The 27054-nt window shown below is 39.2% G+C and overlaps 1 protein-coding gene across 2 annotated transcripts in view; it reads right to left on the bottom strand.

Annotated features, from left to right (window-relative positions):
* The window catches only part of FAM189A2 (family with sequence similarity 189 member A2), an 81265-nt gene that overhangs the window by 8951 nt on the left and 45260 nt on the right, over positions 1-27054 (bottom strand). Inside the window, exons 3-6 of one of the 2 annotated variants that reach the window (XM_037798246.1) lie at positions 18054-18164; positions 9060-9188; positions 7391-7498; positions 7138-7271 (exon numbers count right to left, since the gene is read on the bottom strand). In XM_037798246.1, the coding sequence (XP_037654174.1) occupies positions 7138-7271; positions 7391-7498; positions 9060-9188; positions 18054-18164 (482 nt within the window). The remainder of the gene's footprint in view (positions 1-7137; positions 7272-7390; positions 7499-9059; positions 9189-18053; positions 18165-27054) is intronic. The other variant, XM_037798247.1, reaches the window with a different exon arrangement.

Consider the following 27054-nt stretch of genomic DNA (forward strand, 5'->3'; position numbering starts at 1 on the left):
ATGTCAAACTCATGGTAGAAACTCAGTACTTGTTAAATAAATATTTTAAAGAATGAATGATTTTTTTTTAATGGGAAAAAAAAAACAAAGCTTAGAGACAAAGCAACAGACTGCAGAAGGAATCACGGGATGATTTGTTCCAACGTTGGTCATTCAACATTTATTGAGTACCAGCTCCAAGTCAGACCTTGTGTGAGGTGCTGGGATTTGATAAATTTAAAAATAACAGGGCCAGTTAAGGATAATGCTAGAAGTTTAAAAGAAAAAAAAAATTGGTATTAATTTCTCCTGTGCTTGATATAATACACTCAGTCAAGTTGGCAAAATGAATTGCATTGACTAGTAAATAAACAACAAAAAGCTATAAACAAATGCAAGATTTCAGTAAATAAGATATACTTAAAGGTTCTCATATTTGACTGAAACAAGCAATGTGCATATGGAGAAGCTGAACTTCAGAAGGCAAATTTATCCATATCCTGTTATCTTAATTACAATATTGGCTGCTATATCCTGTTATCTTAATTAAAATAGTGACTGCTAATTTCTCCCCTGCACGTATTCTGCCTCCCGAGTCCTGCTGGCTTTCACTATTTCCAGTTTGTTTTTCCTCATTCCCTCCTTTGACATTTTCCCCCTTTCCCTTTAAGTGGCAACAGTTTAGGACTGAAATATCCTTCAGTTATTAAATATTTATATTTTCTGTATTTACCGATGAAAGTGTTATGTTCCCCACACTTAGTATTTTTTTAAATTATTGAATTAAAGATTTTCTTTCCCAACTGCCTTCCTCCCACCCAAATAAAGCTAGGTGCTTGTCCTTGTAAATGATTCTTGGATAATATTTTTGCTCTTCCAGTGAGGAACACTTAGTAGCAAACCAACAATAAATAACATACAAAATTTCCTGCCAGTGTTCATAGAATTCCACAAAAAAAGTCTTGAGAACAAAGGACCTAAATTTTAAAACAATAATTATAAAATACATGAGAAGGCCAGAAAATCTGTACTCAGGCTATGAGAGTATTAAAAATGAATAAAAGCAGATAATAGCAAAAGTTTAACATCTGCTCTTAAAATACAAAAAAGGACAAAAAAAACTAACGGACGTTGATAAAATTACAGATTTTGGAGCCACTTGCATGTAGGGGAAAAGGTGTTCTCTGGATTTATACTTGTTTCATATTATTCCTCATGCACATTTACAAAAATGCAATTAGTGGAAGAAAAAAGTTGAAAAAGATGTGATGTTCTTTCTTCCTAACAATAAACCTGGAATTTAAGAGAATGTTAACATGCAGCCTAAGTGAAAAAGTGAGAAAGCTTTCCCTCTTTTCACTTTATAAGAGTCTGTTCAGAAACAAGACACTCTGCTGGAGCTGAAAGAGGAGACGGTTCTGTGTTAACACCCAAAGCAAGGAGGTTTGGAGGCTTTACACATGAACACCTCAAGCATCCAGCCTGCCCAGAGGCTCCATCAAGAAGGAAGACTGCTATCCTTCCTCAGGGTTCTTCCTGGAGTCCAGCCATGGGGTGGCTGGGAGGTGTCCTGACAAAGTTAGCCTGAAAGGGATTTTCTCCCCTTAGAGCAGGACTTGCCCACGAGTCTTACTCCAACGCTCCTATCCAGCCAAGGTGGTTTTAAGAACTACAGATACTGAACAACTCCGGGAAGCGAGACCCTTCCTGGGTCAAATTAAAGACTCTTTCCTGACAAATGAACAACATGACTTGTTTTAAACAATGAGATTTATAGAGGACTGTCCTCTCCATAGGGCTTGTCTTCAGTCTTTAATTAGCACACCCCCCAACCCAAGTCGCCCTCCTGGCACTTAACAAACCACTGGTTTTCCAAACCCTCAGCCCAGACAACTATGCTTGCATTTCTTCACTGCTGTGTCCCTTGCCTGAAAAATTAACAAGCCCAGCTCTGTTTGCTTGTGTGTTAAGTCTGGTGGACTTTGTTTTACATTCCCAACCCTGCAGTTACCTGCATGTTCATAAAGAAGAGGGGGCCTGCTTAGAGCCAAGAAGTCAAAGAAATGGCTTCCATTTTGGATCCTAAAGTACTACAGAATTTTTTAAAGATGACACATTGAGTGGGGGGTGGGAGAGTACTTTATCTAAATTGACTGCAAAATGAATAGCTTTTATGGTGGATATTATCATGACCACAAAAGCCTCATTTTTATGGAAATGCTACTAGAGGCAATGCAGAAGCAAAGTTCATTTTCCATGAAGCAGCTTCTCCTTATTTACCTAGTACAGGGAAAGTGCAGCTCTGTGGTGGCAAAGAGTCTACTCTGGGAAGTTTTTTTGTTTTTGTTTTTGTTTTTGTTTTCATTTGCCCTGATCACTATGACTCTCAACCCTAGCTGTAAAGTAGAATCACTTGGGAAGGTCTGAAAACGGTTTGACCTAGGCCCCACCTCGGGAAATTCTAATTTAATTGTCTATTGTAGGGCCCAGACACCTATTTTCAATGCTTCCAGGTGATTCTAATGTGCAGTCAGGATTACCAGCACCACTGCAAAAGGAAATAGATCATGGTAACTTCAATTAAAACACTGTTAGATTTGGGAAAGTTGATCAGATTTTATTAAGAATGATTGTCTTTAGAAAACTGCTGCCTGATAAGGTAGGGGTAAGATTAAGAGATAATTTTTAAGAGCAGGACACATACCAGTAACATTTTAAACTGTGCAACTAACATTGGTAGAACAGTCTGAGCTTTTATTTTAAGAAAGTTTTTTATATTCATTATCTCATAAAAATCCTCTCACCAGCCATGTGACAACACAGATGAATTTGGAACAGGCTCAGAGATAGTAAGACATCTACCCAGGGTCTCACTTTTTTTTTTTTTTTTTTTTTTTAATCATCATTTTATTGAGATATATTCACATACCACGCAGTCATACAAAACAAATTGTACTTTCGATTGTTTACAGTACCATTACATAGTTGTACATTCATCACCTAAATCAATCCCTGACACCTTCATTAGCACACACACAAAAATAACAAGAATAATAATTAGAGTGAAAAAGAGCAATTGAAGTAAAAAAGAACACTGGGTACCTTTGTCTGTTTGTTTCCTTCCCCTACTTTTCTACACATCCATCCATAAACTAGACAAAGTGGAGTTTGCTCCTTATGGCTTTCCCAATCCCATTGTCACCCCTCATAAGCTACATTTTTATACAACTGTCTTCGAGATTCATGGGTTCTGGGTTGTAGTTTGATAGTTTCAGGTATCCAACACCAGCTAGCCCAATTCTTTAGAACCTAAAAAGGGTTGTCTAAAGTGTGCGTAAGAGTGCCCACCAGAGTGATCTCTCGGCTCGTTTTGGAATCTCTCTGCCACTGAAGCTTATTTCATTTCCTTTCACATCCCCCTTTTGGTCAAGAAGATGTTCTCCGTCCCACGATGCCGGGTCTACATTCCTCCCCGGGAGTCATATTCCACGTTGCCAGGGAGATTCACTCCCCTGGGTGTCTGATCCCACGTAGGGGGGAGGGCAGTGATTTCACCTTTCAAGTTGGCTTAGCCAGAGAGAGAGGGCCACATCTGAGCAACAAAGAGGCATTCAGGAGGAGACTCTTAGGCACAAATATAGGGAGGCCTAGCCTCTCCTTTGCAGCAACCGTCTTCCCAAGGGTAAAACTTATGGTAGAGGGCTCAACCCATCAAACCACCAGGGTCTCACTTTTAAGAGACACTTTTCAGGTTCATCACACTGTCTCAAGGAAACCTTCACTAGTTCATGCTAATAAGTACTGAAGAGGAACAGAAAACTGATCATGCAAAATATGTTCTGTTTTAATCTCTACAAACATCCAAAGGTGTTGCTGCAACTAATATGCCTTTGACCCAACAATGAACCTCCTCTCTCTACTGGAAAAGCTGTGCCCTTTTACTGGGTACATGGTGGTGGGACTTACCTGTGGAGGGGGTAGAGAGCAGAGGTACCTTATGCCCCTAGTCCCCACCCCCAACAACTGAGCACTGTCAACCCCAAGCATGGATGGGCTCTGCTTGAGTTTGGGTTTTTTAATTCTCTAGGAAAGGAGATGGCTGGGTATTTTTCCCTCATCTCTAAGAAATGCCTGTGTCAGCCTGGCTCCCACACCCTCAGTCTTCAATTTCCTACATAACAGAGCATCCTCATAGTAAAAACCAGGTCCATATTCATGAAATTGGTTGGACACTCTCCTTTTTGATTCCTCGCTCAAGCCAGTTTCTGAAAATGGGGGACTCCCTGCAGTAGTGGGCATGGGGTACACAGCCCCCTCCTGGACTTACAAATCGATTTGCAAAGCAGATAACCCATTTATGGACAGAAGCCTAGATTGCAATCAGGCTTCTGTTTATGACAGTAACTTGAGAAGCCCTTTCTCAAGGAGATTCCAATGCATGAAGTGGTTGTATTTATAGAAGTTAAATAAATAAACCTCCTCTGAGAGGTCATAATACTTTACAGGAAATGAAGAGCCTCTACTGTACAAAAACTTACAAGTAGTTGTGGAAATATCAACAAAAAACACTCATTAATAATCTTGCCTGCCTGCTTATAGGAAAGAAAATGTCCAGTTGGGGTTAACATATAGTGTCAAAAGATTTGATTTGTACTGTGAATGTAACAAAGTCAGTTAAATTAAAAATAACTGTGATAGAAGATGTATCTAAAGGTGAATAAATTTAGCCAGTTTAAAAAGAGAACTGTAACCCATAACAATTTTTGAAATTACCTATATAACTGTTTGTTGAGCTATACATCAAAAGTTAACACCTTTCTATACGTATATTTTACAAAAATGGAAATAGCTGATGTTGTGGAACTGTGACCCATGACTTTCTTTGAAATTTGCTAACTGCTTGTTGGATCGTACTTTGAAAGTTATCACTGTTATGTATATATGTTAAAGTTCACAGTAAAAAAAAAAAATGCCTTTAAAAAAAAGAGAGAATACACTCCACTTTGATATTGCCAGAATTACAGAAAATGAGGATGTTGGCCCTTTGGAAATATGATCCAGAGGGCTAGGCATATATGTTAGACCTGCCAGTGTCTTCTTTCTCACTCCACCACCCCCTGAAAAGTTCTGACTGATGAAGTCCTTGGTGAGAAGCTTGTCTGTCTTCCTTCAGCCTTGATTTGGCCAGGGGCTGTCTGGGGACTCAGAGACTGACTCTAGTCCTCAAAAGGTAGAAACTGATGAAAAAGTTTTGGTGATAGCTTAAGGTGATGGCAGTGCAACGTTGTGAATGTAATTAATGCCACTGAATTATACACATGAAAATGGTTAAATTGGGAAATTTTGTGTTGTATATAGGTTACCACAATAAAAAGTTAAATTTTTAAACATGAAAATTCCCACACTGATAAGCATTATTATGGAGAAAAGAGAGGAGAAAAGAAGGTCAGAAGTCTGCAGGACGTGCTGCTGCCCAGCCTGACTCCTAAACCCACATGAGTCAGTTTCCTTTTCTACCGCTGCAGGAAATTAAATCTGCCTGTTGCCTCCTCTTAGGTCAACTAAGTGCTCACTGGCCACCAAGAATTCTTCTTATTGACAAGAGCGTTTCTCTTCCCAACCATGAAACAGTCATTTTTACTGTCCTCCAATGTATCCTCCACACACAGCCTGAAAATGAACTACGATTTTAGCAAATGTGTCCTGTGGTACACAAAGAAAAGATGTCTTTTGCTGTGATTCTTTGGCTTCTGTAATTCTTGACTCATTTCCTGAATGACTAGGAAAGCCATCCTGGACCTTGCAGCTTCAAAATCCCAGGATGCCTCTCCCAGAACAACAGAGAAACTGAGCTGCCCCACTGGCCTGCCCCAGGCCATCTGTCTACCAGCTGACACCCCCTCAACTTTTTGGCCATCTCTGCCTCTGCCTTTGTAGGTGGGCAAGGAAGACTTGGTGTTGGGGTTTAGTATGACCCTGAAGAACAAGTCAGAAAAACAATAGGATGAGAAAAACATTAACCGAGTCTGGGCAGTAGCCCCCACTGGGGACCTCTTTCAAGCTCAAGTGTGGCTGCCCTGCGCTTTGGAAAATGGTTTTCCAAAAATGCCAAGGCCAACATCAAATTTGTTTGACAAATTTCCACATGTACTAGAGATTAAAAAATAGAAATATCCACTTCTCTGAATATCAAGATAAAGACACTAGTCTTTCTGTGGAATTAAGAGAGATTTCTTTTAGAAGCTCAAATACAGGTTTGCTTATCCTTTAAATTCCTCTTAGGGTCTCTTCTTCCAGGAAACCGACCCTGACTGGTTGACCTGTCTTCAAGCTCTCATCGGCTCACCTCACTGCTCTAGATCAGGTGGTTCTCCTCAGTGCACCCCAATTCTCTCTTTGGAGTATTATTTTGATCCTGCCAACACTCATTTTAATGATATAGACCGTGAGCTCTTTGATTGGGGGTAGGGGACAAATATAACTCATTTTGAATTTCAGTAATCCAGCACAGTGACTATTAAGGTACAGAGGACTGATCAAATGTTTGTTTAATGAATAAATGAAGTCATTCTTTAGAAAGGTACAATCCTAGAAGTCACTTAACAACAGACTAACATATTACTCAAAATAGCATTTCATTCTACAGATAATTTTTGAGATTTAAGAAACAGATGTCAAATTTTGAGCTAGAATTTGAATCGGGAAACAAGCATGGCCTATTTTGGCCTAGACACGGCTGATGCAATTTGTAATTAATCTTTTCTTAATGACTGAGAAGAATTTCATGACTGTTGCAACCTGCTGATGGTGTCATAATGAAACTTCGATTTGGCCTAACTGGGAACATTCCCAGGGCAACAGCAGCTCTCAATCATGTCAAATTACAGCAGTTATCTCACTGGGTGTCAGCTTTCCCTTGGAAGCTAATTGAAATTGAAAAAGTATATACTTAGGTCAAGGTTTGAGTTTTCTTTGGTTTCATCCAGTTTATCAGACAAAGAGAAAGAGACAGAGAGAACAGAAAACCCTGAAAAACAACACAGCCTGTCTAGATTTCACAGAGAGGTCTGAGCTCATGCTGTAATCATTCCAAAGACCCTTCAAGATTCAAAACTGAGTGTCTCCTACCCAATACTTTTGTAGAGTTAGGAATGATACCTGCGGTTCATACGGGGTGTGTATGAGTAAAATGTGGCAAAATAGGAGGGAGGAGGCACTGGAGGCACGAAGTCATCGGGGTCTGCCATCCGTCCATGCTCTTCAACTTCTTCAACAGAGATCTGGGATTCATCCTAATGAGACACCACCTCAGTTAGTCATGACAAAGGCACAGAAAAGGAATGGATTACACGAATAGGTCTGTGGGCTGGCTCAGCCAACACACTCACAGCACCACCTTGCATGGACTTACGATGCAGGATCTTCTAGTTGCAAATATCTGGAGGTAGCGAAGGGCGGCTGCCACCAAGCAGACGGTGGTGGTCAGGGCATTCAAGGCACACAGGGCAAAGAGAACTTTCTGGAGCAAAGAAACAATGACCACCACAAAAGAGTCACTCAGTACGTCAACAGCAAATGACAAGAATGCAATGTTAAAATTAAAAATAAGAATAATAATATAATACTGTCCTAATAAGACAAATCTCATGAGAAAATGAATGTAAAAGACTTAGATGAAATTTGGCACATAGTAAGTCCTTAAATGAATGCTGGTTATTATTATTACCCTCATGCAATAGTTTGTACCTCTTAATTTTAAAAACTTAATTTTTTAATTTTTTTGATAAAGTTAATAAATTAAAAAGAAACTTAATTTAGAAGCTTCCTGTCTCATAAAGATCTGGCATTACAATATTTCTTTTTGTGAGCATCAGAATACTGTCTAGAGACGTGGCTTCCAGGAGAGTGGGTTTCTCTTTTGAAGTTGGTGTCCCCAGGGATAACAGTCCCTAGCCTTCCCCCTCCACAGTCTCCCAGCAGGACAGCCTGCTACTTAATCGTGGCCACCAATTCTATTTCAGGAGCAATCGGCAGTGCTACCCAAAGCACCCAACTAGGATGCTGCAGCAGGCAGGCCAGCCAGAGTGTAAATAGGACTCCTCTTGTCCAAACGCACATCTTAAAATAGCAGCAAAAGCAATTCCAAAGGTTTCTGTTGTGACAGCCCTAACTCCTTAGCGGGGCTTTCCCCAAGCTAAGTCCTGGCTCAGAAGACTTAGGGGTGACTCAGCTACCAAAAATCCAGAAGCTGAAAGACAGAAAGCCATTTTTACATCCTATATCATCCAAAGATGTGACAGATTTTAATGGTTGTCTCTTGTTCTTAGAGATTCTCCTCCCCCCTCAACCCCCCCCCCCCCAAATTAACCCAAATCAAAGATATAAAGAAAGCTGTCAGTGACTGACTATCCAAAACCTAATGTATCAGGGTTCACCAGCCGATTTTGTCACTTGGATAATGATCCTTAAGTCAGGGCACAATTTTTAATCCAATTCCTTAACTAAGGCTTATTTTACATTTCTCTTCAACTTGGACCATTTTTAAAAAAATCAGTTTGCTATTGATAATTGTTGCCTATTAAATAAGAGATAAAGTGCTTGAATGTCTCTTGTATTTTCTGGCCAGTATCTCTCCTTATTCTGTGTCATAGTACAGCAGCACTCAGCAGCCCAGGGGACTGATTTAAACTGACAAATGAGTTCCAGAACAATAGCAAGTGAGCATGCAATTTAAAGGTTTTGCTAAAAGCAACATCATATCATTATATATCTTCTAATTCAAGACTTATCTATCTACAACTTCTCCTCAGGCCTTGTTTTGGTTCCTTTATATTTTTTACTCTTACAATTCTTGAACATAAAAAAAGCTATCCATATATTATTTAGAGATACACAATAATCTGTGGCTTTTTCACTTAATTCTGTTCCTGTATCACTGATGAGGGGTTGCTCCTATCTGTTTACAGCAGCTTAATTGTTTGAAGAAGGTAAAAAAGAGTAGAAATATTTCAAGTAACTTTACATTCTTCAGGGGCTGTATCTTGTGTTTGTTGGTAGGGGTTGAAATCCATTCAAGATACCTTAAGTAGAAGGTGAACAGCGCTGCAAGGCTGAACTGGGAAGAGTTTCAAGGCATTTTCTTTGTCTGTGCATTTGGCTGGTTGAAATTCTTCACAACAAAAGCAAATCTTGCCTTCACCTAAGTCCACCTAAAGGGGAAAAGGGCAGGAAATAATTTGATTATTAAAGGAAAATGCTCAAGCTACACAGTGGGGCACCAACCCTACAGAATAAGATAGGACAGGGTTCCAGTTCAGGCAGTGCTTGTATTGATCAGTCAGGATAGACTAAGTTTTACTGTGGAGAATAACAACTAACCCAAAATCTCAATGGCTTAACCAAACAAAGATGATTTCGTGTACATGCTACTGTCCATTGCAAGTAAAAGGGGGCTCTGCCCATCATCTTCCCTTAGGGACCCAGGTTATTGGAGCATCCAACACCTCAAGATTGATGATCAGCATACCAGAAGACGGAAAGCACTGATGAACGGCACATAGGCACTTAAAGCAGGGTTGCCAGATAAAATATAGGATGTCCAGTTAAACTTTAATTCAGATCAACAATTTTTTTTTTTACTATAAGCATGTCCCAGTATTGCAGGAGACATGTTTATACTAAAAAAACTATAAGCTTGTACAATCTCACTAATATGAACTAATTATAATGAGCAAACTCATAGAGTTAGAATCTAGAATACAGGTTATCAGTAGATAGAATGAGGGTAGAGAATGGGAAGCTGACACTTAATTGGTACAGAATCCCTAAACAAGTTGATTATAAATGTTTGGAAATGGATAGAGATGATGGTAGCACATTATTGTGAGTATAATTAACAGTGCTTAATTGTGTGTGAATGTGATTGAAAGGGGACATTTAAGGTCGTGCATGTCACTAGAAGGAAAACTAGAGGATAAAACACGGGACTGTATAACACAGTGAACCCTGTTGTGGATGATGACTGTGGATAATAGTACAAATATAAGAATGTTCTTTCATAAACTAAAATAAATGTATGTCACTTTTATAAAGTGTTAATAAAAGGGTGGTATCTGGGAAAAAATACACCTAAGGCAAATTATAGACTATAGTTAACAGTAATGTTTTAATATTCTCTCATCAGTTGTAACAACAGTGCCATACCAAGGCTAAATGCTGACAATAGTGGGGTATAAGGGATAGGAGTTTTCGTGGGGTGAGTAATGAAAATGTTCTAAAATGGATTGTGGTGATGAATGCACAGCTCTGTGATTACACTGAGAGCCAATGATTGTTTGGATGGATTGTATGGAGTGTGAATACATCTCAATAAAACTGCTTAAAAAACCTATTAGTTATTTATCTAAAATTCAAATTTAAATGAGTGTCCTATATTTTTATTTGCTAAGTCTGACAACCATAGCTTAAAGCTTCCTCCTGGAAATGATGCTCATTACTCTGACTTACATTTTGATTGTCAGAACAAATCACATGGCCTCACCTAACTCCAGGAGGGCAGGGAAGTTCGATTCTACCACCTGCTTGTAAGAAGCACAGGATTTACTTGGTGAAGGGAACCCCTAGAGCATGTAGGCTTAAAAAGACCTCTAAGTTCACATCTTCAGTGTGGTCAAAGATTCTAGTAAAAGTTTCTTTTCATTTGAAGTGATAACATCATCGATGATTAACCTTGAATAGTGAGATGCTTTGTAAACTTTTGGTCATTTTTCCAAATTTTTCCTTGAGTCAGGAGAAAATAAAGTAACACTTGATTTGGGGAACATTTCCAGACTGATAAGATCGATAATTTGGGGACAGAGCTTCGTTCTTACTTGTTCTCCTGCTTGAGCAACTGAAGTTGTCTACTCTAATTTTGGCTAGGAGGAAGGGCTACACCCCTTTAATACCTGTCAAATCAATGAGGCAGCTTTGACTGCAGCTGCAAAATTCTTCAGGATTCTTTAGGCATGGATGAACATCTACAATGCTTTGGTTGCTAAACAGAGAAAAAAAAAGGCTTTTTTTTTTTTTACTGAATTAAGATTCTTAACCTCTGACAGTAATAAACTGTGGTGTTTTTCAAAGGGAGTCAAAAATTTGGTTCATTATAATACAAGTTGACTAGGAAATAAAGGAAAAAAATTCCACCACTGTATTATAAAATATTTGGGGGGTCAGAGTTTCTCTTTCCTCTGAGGTAAAATTTTACATACACAAATTTTATTTACAAATCTTAAGTAAACCATTTGAGGAATTCACAGCAATGCATATACCTGTGCATCCCAAACTCTTACCAATATACAGAACATTACCATCATTGAGAAAATTCCTTCATGTCTCTTCCCATCAATCCCTGCTGCCCACCATCCTAGAGGCAACTGCTGTTCTGATTTTTTTTCCACCATAAATTAGTTCCACCACTTCTTGAACTCCACGGATTCTAGAACATTTTTTTATTCTGTGTCCTTAAACCACTTTGAAAGGGATGCATTATGTATCAGGCACCAGTGCCCAGATTTTGATATAAAATCTCCTCTGGTACAAGGAATTACAACTAGAGTTCCCTTGATGGACTCTATAATTTCTACCAAATTGCCCCTTGGTTTCTTAGCCTTCCTTGGTTTGTCCATGATGATTGTTACTTTGGTACCATCCACGGCGCCCACACAAGGGCCCAAGGCTATTGATATTGGGGGCTTTCTTCCACTGTCTCCGATTTTTTAAGCTACCTTCTACTGCTAAAATCTATACCAGACTCTCAAATTGTAAAAGAAAACTCCTGTGGCCATTCAAACAGGATTTCTCTAAGCAGGGTCGAAGGTGATGGGAACTTTTCTTTCCTCTTTCCCCTCTTTCCATAATTAATATTAGCCCTTGCCTGGGCTATATTCGGCAGGTAAACATTACTCCCAAAGGGCTTCCTCTATAGCCTCCCACTAAAAACGTCCTGTTTTAATGCTAACACTACTTGGTACTAACACATAAGTGGCTTGTAACAATGCCTCAGTCTCCATTCTGCTCTTTTGCACAAGGTCTCCCCTCCTCCAACAGGAACCAAGCTCATGGTTTTCAACAATACAGAGTGTAATTTCTATTTCCCATACTTGGGCAGTGTGCCAGTTTGGATATATTATGTCCCCCAAAACACCATGTTCTTTAATGCAGTCTTGTTGGGGCAGACATATTAGTGGTGATTAGGTTGGAATCCTTTGATTGAGTGTTTCCATGGAGATGTGACTCAATCAACTGTGGGAGAGACCTTTTGATCAGATAATTTCACAGAGGTGTTACCCCACCCATTCAGGCTGGGTCTTAATTGAATCACTGGAGTCCTATAAAAGTGTTCACAGACAGAAGGAGGTGCTGCAGCCAAGAGAGACATTTTGAAGAATGCACAGGAGCTGAGAGTAGAGCTAGAACACAACCTGGGATCAGCAGACGCCAGCCATGTGCCTTTCTAGCTAACAGAGGTTTTCTGGATGCTATTGGCCTTCCTTCAGTGAAGGTATACTTGTGTTGATGCCTTCATTTGGACATTTTCATGGCCTTCAGACAGTAACTTTGTAACCAAATAAACCCCCTTTATAAAAGCAAATCCATTTCTGGTATTTTGGATAATAGCAGCATTAGCAAACCGGAACAGGCAGTATCTTAGCCCCAGGATTTGACTTTCCTAAGAGAATACTAGGGGTCATCTTACAAAGTACTCCCTTCCCACACAAGTCCACTCTTGATATGAGACATTCAGTTAAGCAAGAAACCAGGCCTCTGTGGGCTGTACACACAGCTGCATTATTCACACACCAGACGTTCCAGTGTGCAAAAGCCTCTACTATCTGGAACTTTTGGGGTGAGTGGGCCTGGATGGCAGAATTTTCCAGGTGGGTGAGGTTACTCCCTTTAAATTTTAATCATTATATGAACAATAATGAATATCAATTACTGTGCCCACTTAACAAAGGGAAGCCCCCAGGCTCTGTTCAAAATGACTCCAGGCAATTGTGCATTTTACGTTCCTTGTTCCTTCTATTCCTGATGTTTGCCAAACCTAACATCTTCATCTCCCTTCTTAATCCCATCTCTGTCCTATGTTTTAAAAAAAATGTATTCTAATTTCTATTCAATCTCTTCAACCTACCCACAAACAAACCTGTTCAAGTCTTCCCAGTCCTTAATGGAAAACATCCATCCTCCAAACTTCAAATGATTCTCTGAAGCTCTCAGATCCTGTCCCTCCTCCACAGCCTCACCCAACACTGTGGTCTCACTTAGCCGCATATTAGAATCATCTGGTGAGCTTTCAAAAAATGAAGCTGCCATCCTTAGCAATCAGGGAACTGCAAATTAAAGTCAAGGAGCAATCTCACTTCAGCTCCATCAGACTGCAAAAAATTAAAGAGAGAGAAACACTTTTTGCTGGTGGAGATGTGGAGGATCCCCTTTGCTAAAGAGAATGCTCACACATCACTAATAGAAATGTGAATTGAAGCCCTTTTATAAAGTAACTGGGTACGTATTTTAAATTTTAAAATGCTTATTTCTCCAACCACTTTGGAAAACTGCTTAGCAATTTCTTATAGCTATACATTTACCATATGACCCAGCAGTGCCAAGCTTAGGTATTTACTCAAGAGAAATGACAACAGGTCCTTAAAAAAACCTATACAAGAATGTTCATAGCAGCTTTGTACCCCCAAACCGGAAACAATCCAAATGTCCATCAGCAGGAGAATGGATAAAACCAACTGTGATATTTTCATACGATACACTACTTTGCAATAAAAAGAAACTAACTGATACAATATGAAAACATGGATGAATCTCAAAAACATTATGTTAAGCAAAGTAAGTTAGATACAAAAAATACATACTGTATGATTCCATGTCTTAGTTTCCTAGGGGTGCTATAACAAAGGACCACAAACTGGGTGGCTTAAAATAACATAAATTTATTGTCCTACAATTCTAGAGGCTACAAGTCCGAAATCAAGGTGTCAACAGGGCCAAGCATTCTCTGAAGATTGTAGATTCTGGAGGTGGCTTGATGGCAATCCATGGCATTCTTTGATTTGTGGCATAACCTAATCCTTGCCTCCATCACCAGGTGATCTTCTCTCTGTCAATGTCCAATTTCCTCTAATAAGGATACTAGTCATAGTGAGGGCCAACACTAATCTAGTTTTGCTTCATCTTAACTAATGACATCTTCAAAGATCCTACTTCCAAATGGGGTTATTTTCATGGATGGGAGATTAGGACTTGAAATATAATTTTCATGGACACAATTCTATCCATAACATTCCATTTATGTGAAGTTCAAGAACAGGCAAACTAATCTATAGTGACAAAACAGTGGTTGCCTATAGGGGTATGGAGATTGCCTGAAAGGAGACACCAAGAACTTTCCAAGCTGATGGAAATGTTCTAGATCTTGTTTAGGGTGAATACATGAGTGCATGCATCTGCCGAGACAAGAGTATACATTGGTCAAAACCCAACGAACAGCACACTAAGATCTGGGCATGTCACTGTTTGTAAATTTTACCTCAAATTAAAAAATATGGATAGAATCATGAAATGGTAAATTTGTAATAATAAATAAGGCAAACAGAAGAAAAGACTCATCTTCCTGGCTACAAACAAATCCTGTCCTAAGAACCTAGTACACTTTGGAATAAAAGCCCCGTAGGAATACGCTGCATAGTATTGGCGCAGCATTGCTTTTATTGGCCAAAACCCAAACCATAACAGACAATAAGAAAATAGAGAACTAATTCATTAAAATAAAATAAAAGGTGTTTGATCTGTATCGTGTGACTTGCCAGATTGCTACAGTATATCTTTAAGTGGGAAAAACAAGATGTAGGGAAGTATATACAACATATCCCATTTTTGAAAAATAAATCATGGATACCCACCCAAAACGTATTTATGTAAGAGTATATGAACATGACAACATTATGAAAGGAAATTCCCCAACTTGTTACCATGGATTTGAAGTGACTGAAGTGGGTAGAGAGGGAAAAAGAGAGGAGAGCATCCCCTTCCCCAAAAGACTGCATTTATCAAGTAGCCTCCCTAATGAAAAACACAATTGTTATATGATCCCAATGATGTAAAATTATGTGTCTTTTTGTGCATAAAGAGATGCATAAAAATGTTCAAAAGGTTAACTGGGTTATACAGGATAATGGGATTTCAAATGATTTTTAAGTTCTGCTTTATGCTTTTATGGATTGTCCACATTTTTACAATTATATAGTCAGAGTTTGTTTTGTGGTGGAAAGAAATGTTAATTAAAAATCTATTTAAGAATTTTTTTGTTATTTTCACATCTAACAAAGGGAAAAAAAAGAGGATAAGAAACAATTCCAGTGGGATGATTTTTTAATTCAATTTTATAAAGATATTTTCACATACCATGCAGTCATACAAAGTGTACATTCAGTTGTTCACAATACCATTATATAGTTGTGTGTTCATCACCAAAATTAATTTTTGAACATTTTCATTACCACACACACAAAAATAATAAGAATAAAAATTAAAGTGAAAAAGAACAATTAAAAAAGAACACTGGGTGCTTTTTTTTTTTTTTTTTGCCCCCATTTTTCTACTCATCCACCCATACACTGGACAAAGGGGAGTGTGGTCCATATGGCTTTCCCAATCCCATTGTCACCCCTCATAAGCTACATTTTTATACAATCGTCTTCAGGATTCAAGAGTTCTGGGTTGTAGTTTCCAGTGGGATGATTTTAACATGCAAAATGTCCCTGGGGTTTCTTCTGCGCTTGCTTTCTCCCTTCTTCGCCTACACCCCATACACATATGTACACACATACACACACACACACGCACACTTTTGGTAAAACTTGAAGATAGAAAGCAAAAACCCTCAATTGTTGTAAATCATGCAATTAAAGTTGATTACTTATAAATATGAACTTTGGATCATTGTAGACTGTTAAATTTGATTTCTTATTATCTGTTATTAAATAAACAATGTGAGACAGAAAAAAAAATCTATTTAAAATCTTAAAATATGTATATCTACTGATTGCCCAGCTCCACTCCAGACCTCACCCCAGGCCAATTGTGAACCTCTGGATGTGGAGCTTGGGTAATTTTTAACAGCTCCCCCAGGTGATTTCGGTTTGGCAGCTGGAGTAAAGAAAAACAGTACTTCTCAGAAAAGCCAAGTATACCCGCAACCCCTCGTAATCTGGTTTCTCTTTTCTCCAGAGTCACCACTGGCCTCACCACAACTAACTTCTGACCACAGCTGCTCTCTTAAACCTCTCTCCTCTCTTGGTTCTATTTTGTTTATCCTCTTTCAAGGTTCATCCCAAATAGCTATTTTCAAGATAGCTTTTCACCATCTGCCCATGGGTACAAGCCTTTCTTCTGCATCTCTGGTGTATTACAGTCTACCTTGCTGTTCAGTTGGGAAGTTATTCATTCCCTCCACAAACACTGATTAAGCATTTACCACATTTATCTTACTCCTTTGGCCACATGGTAAACTTCTAGGTTAGAAACAATATCTGGCTTTTCTCTCCCTGCAGCATCTGGCATGATGTCTTATATGGAACAAATGCTATAATTTTGCTGAGCTGACTTTCCATATATTACGGCTTTTCATTTCTAGCTTGTGTGTGTTCTCGTTACCCCTTCTAATTTGTTGGGTGATTAATAATCAGAAAACCAAGCTTTGTCCACAATTTTTTTCTGGGAACTGTCTGAGTGTAAAGGAATGAGTGGGGCTGTTGGAAGACCATAAAATAAAAGAAAACCAGATACTGTCCTCTAGGAGGCTCTAACCCAGAAGAGAGAAAACAAGTATACAAATATCTTTAGCCCAAAAAAGAGAGAGATAAATGCTTAAGAGATACACAGATAAAATATTCTAGAAGAATATATTCACTGGGGATCAGGGACTATATGCTGAAGGAGATAGGTTTTGGGGCTTTAAAAGCCTGATAGCATCAGAAGGAGCAGGGAGGGAGGGGAGGGAATTTGGGGGGTGGGGGAGGGGGTGGAGCAGGGATGGAAATAAGGAAGCCTAGGTAATAATACACAGATGCTTTGGCTCAATGACAGCAAGTGAGAGCTGACACAGTGAGAAGACAGCGAGAGGGCAAATCACAGGGGGTCTTAAAAACCTGAAAAGGTTGTGAGCCTGTGATTCTACAGGCAACTCAGGTTATTAAGCAATGGAATAACAAAATAAAAATTTTTTAAAAAGAACTGTTAAGAAAGAGCAAAGGTTTTTAGTGAGCTCCTGAGGAGTTCTCTTATTTGAAAAGGTTGTGAATTTGACTGCAAGGACTTTATCACAGCTTGTATATAAATACGGTGGCCTTCTTTGCTGGCTTCCTGAAGGTTTCTCTAGGGTGAGGCTGCCATGTAACTAAGTTCCAAATAGTTGAGATTTCCTACAACTTCTAGAGTCCATTTCTTTTGCTTTGTGACACAGAGAGACATTTGTTATTGAGAAGTCCTTATAAAAAGTTCAGAGATAAAATAGGTCCATGACCTCTTATCTACAATTCTGAAGTTGAAAATGCTCTGTCCCACAGGGACTCCACTGGGGCATTACATAATAAATGGTATATTTATCTTCTAAAATCCAGAAAACTCTGAATGCTGAAACATACCCGGCCCCCAAAGTTTTCAGATCAAGGACTGTTGACCTGTATTTTGATAATATCCATTTTCCTCTTTAGATGAGGGCAAATGGGTACTGATTGTGGGCACCTGATCCTTCCATGCACAAACTAACGATGCCTTCTATTATTGTGCTTCCTGAGATCTGGCTGGCAGGTCCCTGCTTTGGGAAAAATAACTGACAATCAAGTAAACTAATTAGCAGGCAACTCTCTGTTTTGTTTCCCCCCTTCCTTTTATCACCTTCAGGTTTCACTCCAGGATGGCTGCCCACTGGGTATACTGCCAGAACACAGTGGTACCCCAGGAAGGCCAGGCAGGCCAGCGTCTGCCCAGATGCACGGTGGAGTTGCAGGACTGCTTACCAGATCACACCTGGGCACACTGGATACAAATTGGGCCCCTTGGCAGCCTAGGATAAATCCAGCTAGATTTAGGAGGACACAGACCACAGAGAGCAGCACGAAGAGGTTTACCTGAAATGGCAAGAGGAAAATGGGCAGTTAGGAAAAGACGGCAGCTAAATTCAAAGATGGCTTGGGCTTAATTAAAAAACAAACAAACAAACAAACAAAAATCCACCTCCTACCCTCTTCTTAAAGGAAAATTTAAAAAAAAAACCAGAACCTTGTTTTAAATGTACAAAGTTTTTCACGTTTTAGAAGGTTTAAAATTGTGCTGAAAAATGTCATCTACTCTCAAATCTTCTCAATCGTCTCAAGTCCCTATTTTGTTCCTCTTTGCAAATAGTTTTTACTCCTTTATCTTTTTCCCCTACATTACACTCTTTCTTTCTGAGCAGGCCTTATTTTTTCTGATATTCGGGGACCAACAGTAAGTAGATAAACAGAGGGCCTGAGAATATAAGTGGAACCCAGGAAATCAAGGAGGTCAGAGCTATTAGTTGCTCAAAATTAGAGAGAAGGTATTAGAATTTGCTAACACAATGCAAAAGATACCAACAAAGTTCACCCTCCAGGACCACAAACAGGAAACAAGGCTCAACTGAAAGAAAAGCTGGCAGCTTATCTGTAAAAATTCTGACCTTTACAAATAATACAAGTAATACAATTTGGCCATATTCTTTGACAATCTTGAAGTTCACCAACATTAAATACATCATGCTAGAAAGTGTGGGCAGAAAGAGCAAGTAACGTTTTTGGAAGGCTGCTTGGAATGCTGAATTGTCTATAAGTACATTTCATGTTAAGTATCTGAGAGTTTCTTAAGGAAAGGCTTACATCTGTTGTGTTTGGACCAAAACTAAAAATATTTTAATTGGTTTTTCTCCTTGATTTATAAATCAGTCTTTAAACCATACTATCAAGGGAAAGAAGCTGTATAATGAAAGTGCATGGGCAAGATTTTCTATTGGTATCCTACAGCTAAAAGCTAGGAGTAAAAAAGATAACTAAAGTAATGAAGAGAATGTTGTTGAGTTCTGAGGCTCAAAAGCCAATTCTTTCAGGATATCTCCTGATAGGGTCCCCAAATAGAAAATAAAATAGAAGAAAAAAAAATCATAAGGAATGCAAATTAAAACTATAAGATACCACTTCACACCAATTAGCATAGCTAAAATTGAAAAGAATGACAATACCAAGTCTTGGTGAGGATGACAAGCAAATAGAACTCTCAGACATTGCTGGTGAGAGAATAAAATGGTACACCTACTTCCAAAAAATATTTGTCAGTGTCTTAAAATGTAAATATAAATCTCCTGTACAGAAGAATTCCAGTTAATTTATGTAGATACTCTGCTCTCAACTCCAATCCTTAAGTACAGGCTACACATAGTGACTTCCTTCCAAAGAAAACAGCATCGAAGGGGTGGGGGGGCTGATAACTACTGTGGTGAAACCTGACAAACACTAACTCAGTCAAGTAGTCAAGGTCAACACATCAGTAAAATCATGTCAATACTATGTGCCCTTAATCTGATGGGGTGAGAAGGGCACTTTACCTTTGTGCTTTGTGGTTTTCCTCCCCCAAACCCAAAATAACCTCAGTCTCATCATGAGAAACACATCAGACAAATTCCCACTGTGGAATATTCTACAAAATACCTGACCAGTACTCCTCAAAACTGTCAAGGTCATCAAAAACAAGGAAGGTCTGAAAAACTGTCACAGCTAAGATCAGCCGAAGGACATAAGACAATGCTGTGTCCTGGATAGGATACCGGAGCAGAAAAAGGATATTAGGCAAAAACTAAGGAAATCTGAGTAGAGTATGGACTTTAGTTAATAATGTATCAATATTGGTCACTAATTGTGACAAATGTACCTTACTAATGTAAGATGTTAATTATAGCGAAACTGGGTGTGGAGTATATGGGAACTCGGTTTTACTCCCTCAATTTTTCTATAAATCTTAAACTATTCTAAAATAAAAATCAAATCACAAAAAAATACATATACATACCCTATAATCTGGAATTCCACTTGCAGGAATATACCAAGAGACATAAATATACATGTGCCGGTTTGAGTGTATTGTGTCCCCCAAATGCCATTATCTTTGTGGTCTTGTGGGACAGACGTTTTGGTGTTGGTTGGATTTGCTTCGAGTGTGCCCCACCAAGCTGTGGGAGATGATTCTGATGAGATGTTCCCATTGAGGGTGGGCCTCGATCAGTGGAGCTATATAAATGAGCTGACTCAGAGAGAGGGAACTCACTGAGTGCAGCTGGAAGTGATGTTCTGAAGAGGAGCAAGCTTGCTAGAGAGGAACGTCCTGGGAGAAAGCCGTTTTGAGGCCGGAGCTTTGGAGCAGACGCCGGCTGCCTTCCCAGCTAGCAGAGGTTTTCCGGACACCACGGGCCATCCTCCAGTGAAGGTACCCGATTGCTGACGTGTTACCTTGGACGCTTTGTGGCCTTAAGACTGTAACTGTGCGGAGGCAGGGCAAGATGGCGGACTGGTGAGCTGTATGTTTTAGTTACTCCTCCAGGAAAGTAGGTAGAAAGCCAGGAACTGCGTGGACTGGACACCACAGAGCAATCTGACTTTGGGCATACTTCATACAACACTCATGAAAATGTGGAACTGCTGAAATCAGAGAAATCTGTAAGTTTTTGCGGCCAGGGGAACAGCGCCCCTCCCTGCCAGGCTCAGTCCCGTGGGAGGAGGGGCTGTCAGCTCTGGGAAGGAGAAGGGAGAACTGCAGTGGCAGCCCTTATCGGAAACTCATTCTACTGATCCAAACTCCAACCATAGATAGACTGAGACCAGGCACCAGAGAATCTAAGAGCAGCCAGCCCAGCAGAGAGGAGACAGACATAGAAAAAAAACAGCATGAAAACCTCCAAAATAAAAGTGGAGGATTTTTGGAGTTCTGCTGAACATACAAAGGGGAAGGGCAGAGCTCAGGCCCTGAGGCTCATATGCAAATCCCGAAGAAAAGCTGATCTCTCTGCCCTGTGGACCTTTCCTTGATGGCCCTAATTGCTTTGTCTCTTAGCATTTCAATAACCCATTAGATCTCTGAGGAGGGCCCATTTTTTTTTTTTAATCCTTTTTTCTTTTTCTAAAACAATTACTCTAAGAAGCCCAATACAGAAAGCTTCAAAGACTTGCAATTTGGGCAGGTCAAGACAAGAGCAGAACTAAGAGAGCTCTGAGACAAAAGGCAATAATCCAGTGGCTGAAAAATTTCACCAAACACCACAACTTCCCAAGAAAAGGGAGGTGTCCGCTCACAGCCATCACCCTGGTGGACAGGAAACACTCCTGCCCATCGCCAGCCCCATAGCCCAGAGCTGCCCCACACAACCCAGTGTGACGGAAGTGCTTCAAATAACAGGCACACTCCACAAAAGTGGGCATGGACATTAGCCTTCCCTGCAACCTCAGCTGATTGTCCCAGAGTTGGGAAGGTGGAGCAGTGTGAATTAACAAAGTCCCATTCAGCCATCATTTCAGCAGACTGGGAGCCTCCCTACACACCCCAGCAGCCCAGAACTGCCCTGGGGGGACGGCACTCACCTGTGACATAGCACAGTCATCCCTCAACAGAGGACCAGGGGGTGCACGGCCTGGAAGAGGGACCCACTTGCAAGTCTCAGGAGCCATACGCCAATACCAAGGACTTGTGGGTCAGTGGCAGAGACAAACTGTGGCAGGACTGAACTGAAGGATTAGACTATTGCAGCAGCTTTAAAACTCCAGGATCACCAGGGAGATTTGATTGTTAGAGCCACCCCCCCTCCCTAACTGCCCAGAAACACGCCCCATATACAGGGCGGGCAACACCAACTACACACGCAAGCTTGGTACACCAATTGGACCCCACAAGATTCACTCCCCCACTCACCAAAAAGGCTAAGCAGGGGAGAACTGCCTTGTGGAGAACAGGTGGCTCGTGGACGCCACCTGCTGGTTAGTTAGAGAAAGTGTACTCCACGAAGCTGTAGATCTGATAAATTAGAGATAAGGACTTCAATTGGTCTACAAATCCTAAAAGAACCCTAACAAGTTCAGCAAATGCCAAGAGGCCAAAAACAACAGAAAATTATAAAGCATATGAAAAAACCAGACGATATGGATAACCCAAGCACAAGCACCCAAATCAAAAGATCAGAAGAGACACAGCACCTAGAGCAGCTACTCAAAGAACTAAAGATGAACAATGAGACCATAGTACGGGATACAAAGGATATCAAGAAGACCCTAGAAGAGCATAAAGAAGACATTGCAAGACTAAATAAAAAAAAAATGGATGATCTTATGGAAATTAAAGAAACTGTTGAACAAATTAAAAAGAATCTGGACACTCATAGTACAAGACTAGAGGAAGTTGAACAACGAATCAGTGACCTGGAAGATGACAGAATGGAAAATGAAAGCATAAAAGAAAGAATGGGGAAAAAAATTGAAAAAATCGAAACGGACCTCAGGGATATGATAGATGATATAAAACGTCCGAATATAAGACTCATTGGTGTTCCAGAAGGGGAAGAAAAGGGTAAAGGTCTAGGAAGAGTATTCAAAGAAATTGTTGGGGAAAACTTCCCAAATCTTCTAAACAACATAAATACACAAATCATAAATGCTCAGCGAACTCCAAATAGAATAAATCCAAATAAACACACTCCGAGACATATTCTGATCACACTGCCAAACACGGAAGAGAAGGAGCAAGTTCTGAAAGCAGCAAGAGAAAAGCAATTCACCACATACAAAGGAAACAGCATAAGACTAAGTAGTGACCACTCAGCAGCCACCACGGAGGCGAGAAGGCAGTGGCATGATATATTTAAAATTCTGAGTGAGAAAAATTTCGAACCAAGAATACTTTATCCAGCAAAGCGCTCCTTCAAATTTGAGGGAGAGCTTAAATTTTTCACAGACAAACAAATGCTGAGAGAATTTGCGAACAAGAGACCTGCCCTACTGGAGATAGTAAAGGGAGCCCTACAGACAGAGAAACAAAAAAAGGACAGAGAGACTTGGAGAAAGGTTCAGTACTAAAGAGATTCGATATGGGTACAATAAAGGATATTAATAGAGAGAGGGGAAAAATATATATGACAAACATAAACCAAAGGATAAGATGGCTGATTCAAGAAATGCCGTCACGGTTATAACGTTGAATGTAAATGGATTAAACTCCCCAATAAAAAGATATAGATTCACAGAATGGATAAAAAAAATGAACCATCAATACATTGCATACAAGAGACTCATCTTAGACGCAGGGAGACAAAGAAATTGAAAGTGAAAGGATGGAAAAAAATATTTCATGCAAGCTATAGCCAAAAGAAAGCAGGTGTAGCAATATTAATCTCAGATAAAATAGACTTTAAACGCAGGGATGTTTTGAGAGACAAAGAAGGCCACTACATACTAATAAAAGGGACAATTCAACAAGAAGAAATAACAACCATAAATGTCTATGCACCCAATCAAGATGCCACAAAATACATGAGAGAAACACTGGCAAAACTAAAGGAAGCAATTGATGTTTCCACAATAATTGTGGGAGACTTCAACACATCACTCTCTCCTATAGATAGATCAACCAGACAGAGGACCAATAAGGAAACTGAAAACCTAAACAATCTGATAAATGAATTAGATTTAACAGACATATACAGAACATTACATCCCAAATCACCAGGATACACATACTTTTCTAGTGCTCATGGAACTTTCTCCAGAATAGATCATATGCTGGGACATAAAACAAGCCTCAGTAAATTTAAAAAGATTGAAATTATTCAAAGCACATTCTCTGACCACAATGGATTACAATTAGAAGTCAATAACCATCAGAGACTTAGAAAATTCACAAATACCTGGAGGTTAAACAACACACTCCTAAACAATCAGTGGGTTAAAGAAGAAATAGCAAGAGAAATTGATAAATATATAGAGAAGAATGAAAATGAGAACACAACATACCAAAACCTATGGGATGCAGCAAAAGCAGTGCTAAGGGGGAAATTTATAACACTAAACGGCATATATTAAAAAGTAAGAAAGAGCCAAAATCAAAGAACTAATGGATCAACTGAAGAAGCTAGAAAATGAACAGCAAACCAATCCTAAACCAAGTAGAAGAAAAGAAATAACAAGGATTAAAGCAGAAATAAATGACATAGAGAACAAAAAAATAATAGAGAGGATAAATATCACCAAAAGTTGGTTCTTTGAGAAGATCAACAAGATTGACAAGCCCCTAGCTAGACTGACAAAATCAAAAAGAGAGAACCATATAAACAAAATAATGAATGAAAAAGGTGACATAACTGCAGATCCTGAAGACAGTAAAAAAATTATAAGAGGATACTATGAACAACTGTATGGCAACAAACTGGATAATGTAGAGGAAATGGACAATTTCCTGGAAACATATGAACAACCTAGACTGACCAGAGAAGAAACAGAAGACCTCAATCAACCCATCACAAGCAAAGAGATCCAATCAGTCATCAAAAATCTTCCCACAAATAAATGCCCAGGGCCAGATGGCTTCACAGGGGAATTCTACCAAACTTTCCACAAAGAACTGACACCAATCTTACTCAAACTCTCACAAAACATTGAAGAAAATGGAACACTACCTAACTCATTTTATGAAGCTAACATCAATCTAATACCAAAACCAGGCAAAGATGCTACAAAAAAGGAAAACTACCGGCCAATCTCCCTAATGAATATAGATGCAAAAATCCTCAACAAAATACTTGCAAATCGAATCCAAAGACACATTAAAAAAATCATACACCATGACCAAGTGGGGTTGATTCCAGGCATGCAAGGATGGTTCAACATAAGAAAATCAATCAATGTATTACAACATATTAAAAATTCAAAAGGGAAAAATCAAATGATCATCTCAATAGATGCTGAAAAAGCATTTGACAAAATCCAACATCTGTTTTTGATAAAAACACTTCAAAAGGTAGGAATTGAAGGAAACTTCCTCAACATGATAAAGAGCATATATGAAAAACCCACAGCCAGCATAGTACTCAATGGTGAGAGACTGAAAGCCTTCCCTCTAAGATCAGGAACAAGACAAGGATGCCCGCTGTCAACACTGTTATTCAACATTGTGCTGGAAGTGCTAGCCAGGGCAATCCGGCAAGACAAAGAAATAAAAGGCATCCAAATTGGAAAAGAAGAAGTAAAACTGTCATTGTTTGCAGATGATATGATCTTATATCTAGAAAACCCTGAGAAATCGACGATACAGCTACTAGAGCTAATAAACAAATTTAGCAAAGTAGCGGGATACAAGATTAATGCACATAAGTCAGTAATGTTTCTATATGCTAGAAATGAACAAACTGAAGAGACACTCAAGAAAAGATACCATTTCAATAGCAACTAAAAAAATCAAGTACCTAGGAATAAACTTAACCAAAGATGTAAAAGACCTATACAAAGAAAACTACATAACTCTACTAAAAGAAATAGAAGGGGACCTTAAAAGATGGAAAAATATTCCATGTTCATGGATAGGAAGGCTAAATGTCATTAAGATGTCAATTCTACCCAAACTCATCTACAGATTCAATGTAATCCCAATCAAAATTCCAACAACCTACTTTGCAGACTTGGAAAAGCTAGTTATCAAATTTATTTGGAAAGGGAAGATGCCTCGAATTGGTAAAGACACTCTAAAAAAGAAAAACCAAGTGGGAGGACTTACACTCCCTGACTTTGAAGCTTATTATAAAGCCACAGTTGTCAAAACAGCATGGTACTGGCACAAAGATAGACATATAGATCAATGGAATCAAATTGAGAATTCAGAGATAGACCCTCAGATCTACGGCTGACTGATCTTTGATAAGGCCCCCAAAGTCACTGAACTGAGTCATAATGGTCTTTTCAACAAATGGGGCTGGGAGAGTTGGATATCCATATCCAAAAGAATGAAAGAGGACCCCTACCTCACCCCCTACACAAAAATTAACTCAAAATGGACCAAAGATCTCAATATAAAAGAAAGTACCATAAAACTCCTAGAAGATAATGTAGGAAAACATCTTCAAGACCTTGTATTAGGGGGCCACTTCCTAGACTTTACACCCAAAGCACAAGCAACAAAAGAAAAAATAGATAAATGGGAACTCCTCAAGCTTAGAAGTTTCTGCACCTCAAAGGAATTTCTCAAAAAGGTAAAGAGGCAGCCAACTCAATGGGAAAAAATTTTTGGAAACCATGTATCTGACAAAAGACTGATACCTTGCATATATAAAGAAATCCTACAACTCAATGAGAATAGTACAGATAGCCCAATTATAAAATGGACAAAAGATATGAAAAGACAGTTCTCTGAAGAGGAAATACAAATGGCCAAGAAACACATGAAAAAATGTTCAGCTTCACTAGCTATTAGAGAGATGCAAATTAAGACCACAATGAGATACCATCTAACACCGGTTAGAATGGCTGCCATTAAACAAACAGGAAACTACAAATGCTGGAGGGGATGTGGAGAAATTGGAACTCTTATTCATTGTTGGTGGGACTGTATAATGGTTCAACCACTCTGGAAGTCAGTCTGGCAGTTCCTTAGAAAACTAGAAATAGAGTTACCATTCGATCCAGCGATTGCACTTATACCCGGAAGATGGGAAAGCAGTGACACAAACAGATATCTGCACGCCAATGTTCATAGCAGCATTATTCACAATTGCCAAGAGGTGGAAACAACCCAAATGTCCTTCAACAGATGAGTGGATAAATAAAATGTGGTATATACACACGATGGAATACTACACGGCAGTAAGAAGGAACGACCTCGTGAAACATATGACAACATGGATGAACCTTGAAGACATAATGCTGAGTGAAATAAGCCAGGCACAAAAAGAGAAATATTATATGCTACCACTAATGTGAACTTTGA

This window comes from Choloepus didactylus, chromosome 10 (genome assembly GCF_015220235.1).
Source record: "Choloepus didactylus isolate mChoDid1 chromosome 10, mChoDid1.pri, whole genome shotgun sequence".
Classification (NCBI taxonomy): domain Eukaryota; kingdom Metazoa; phylum Chordata; class Mammalia; order Pilosa; family Megalonychidae; genus Choloepus; species Choloepus didactylus.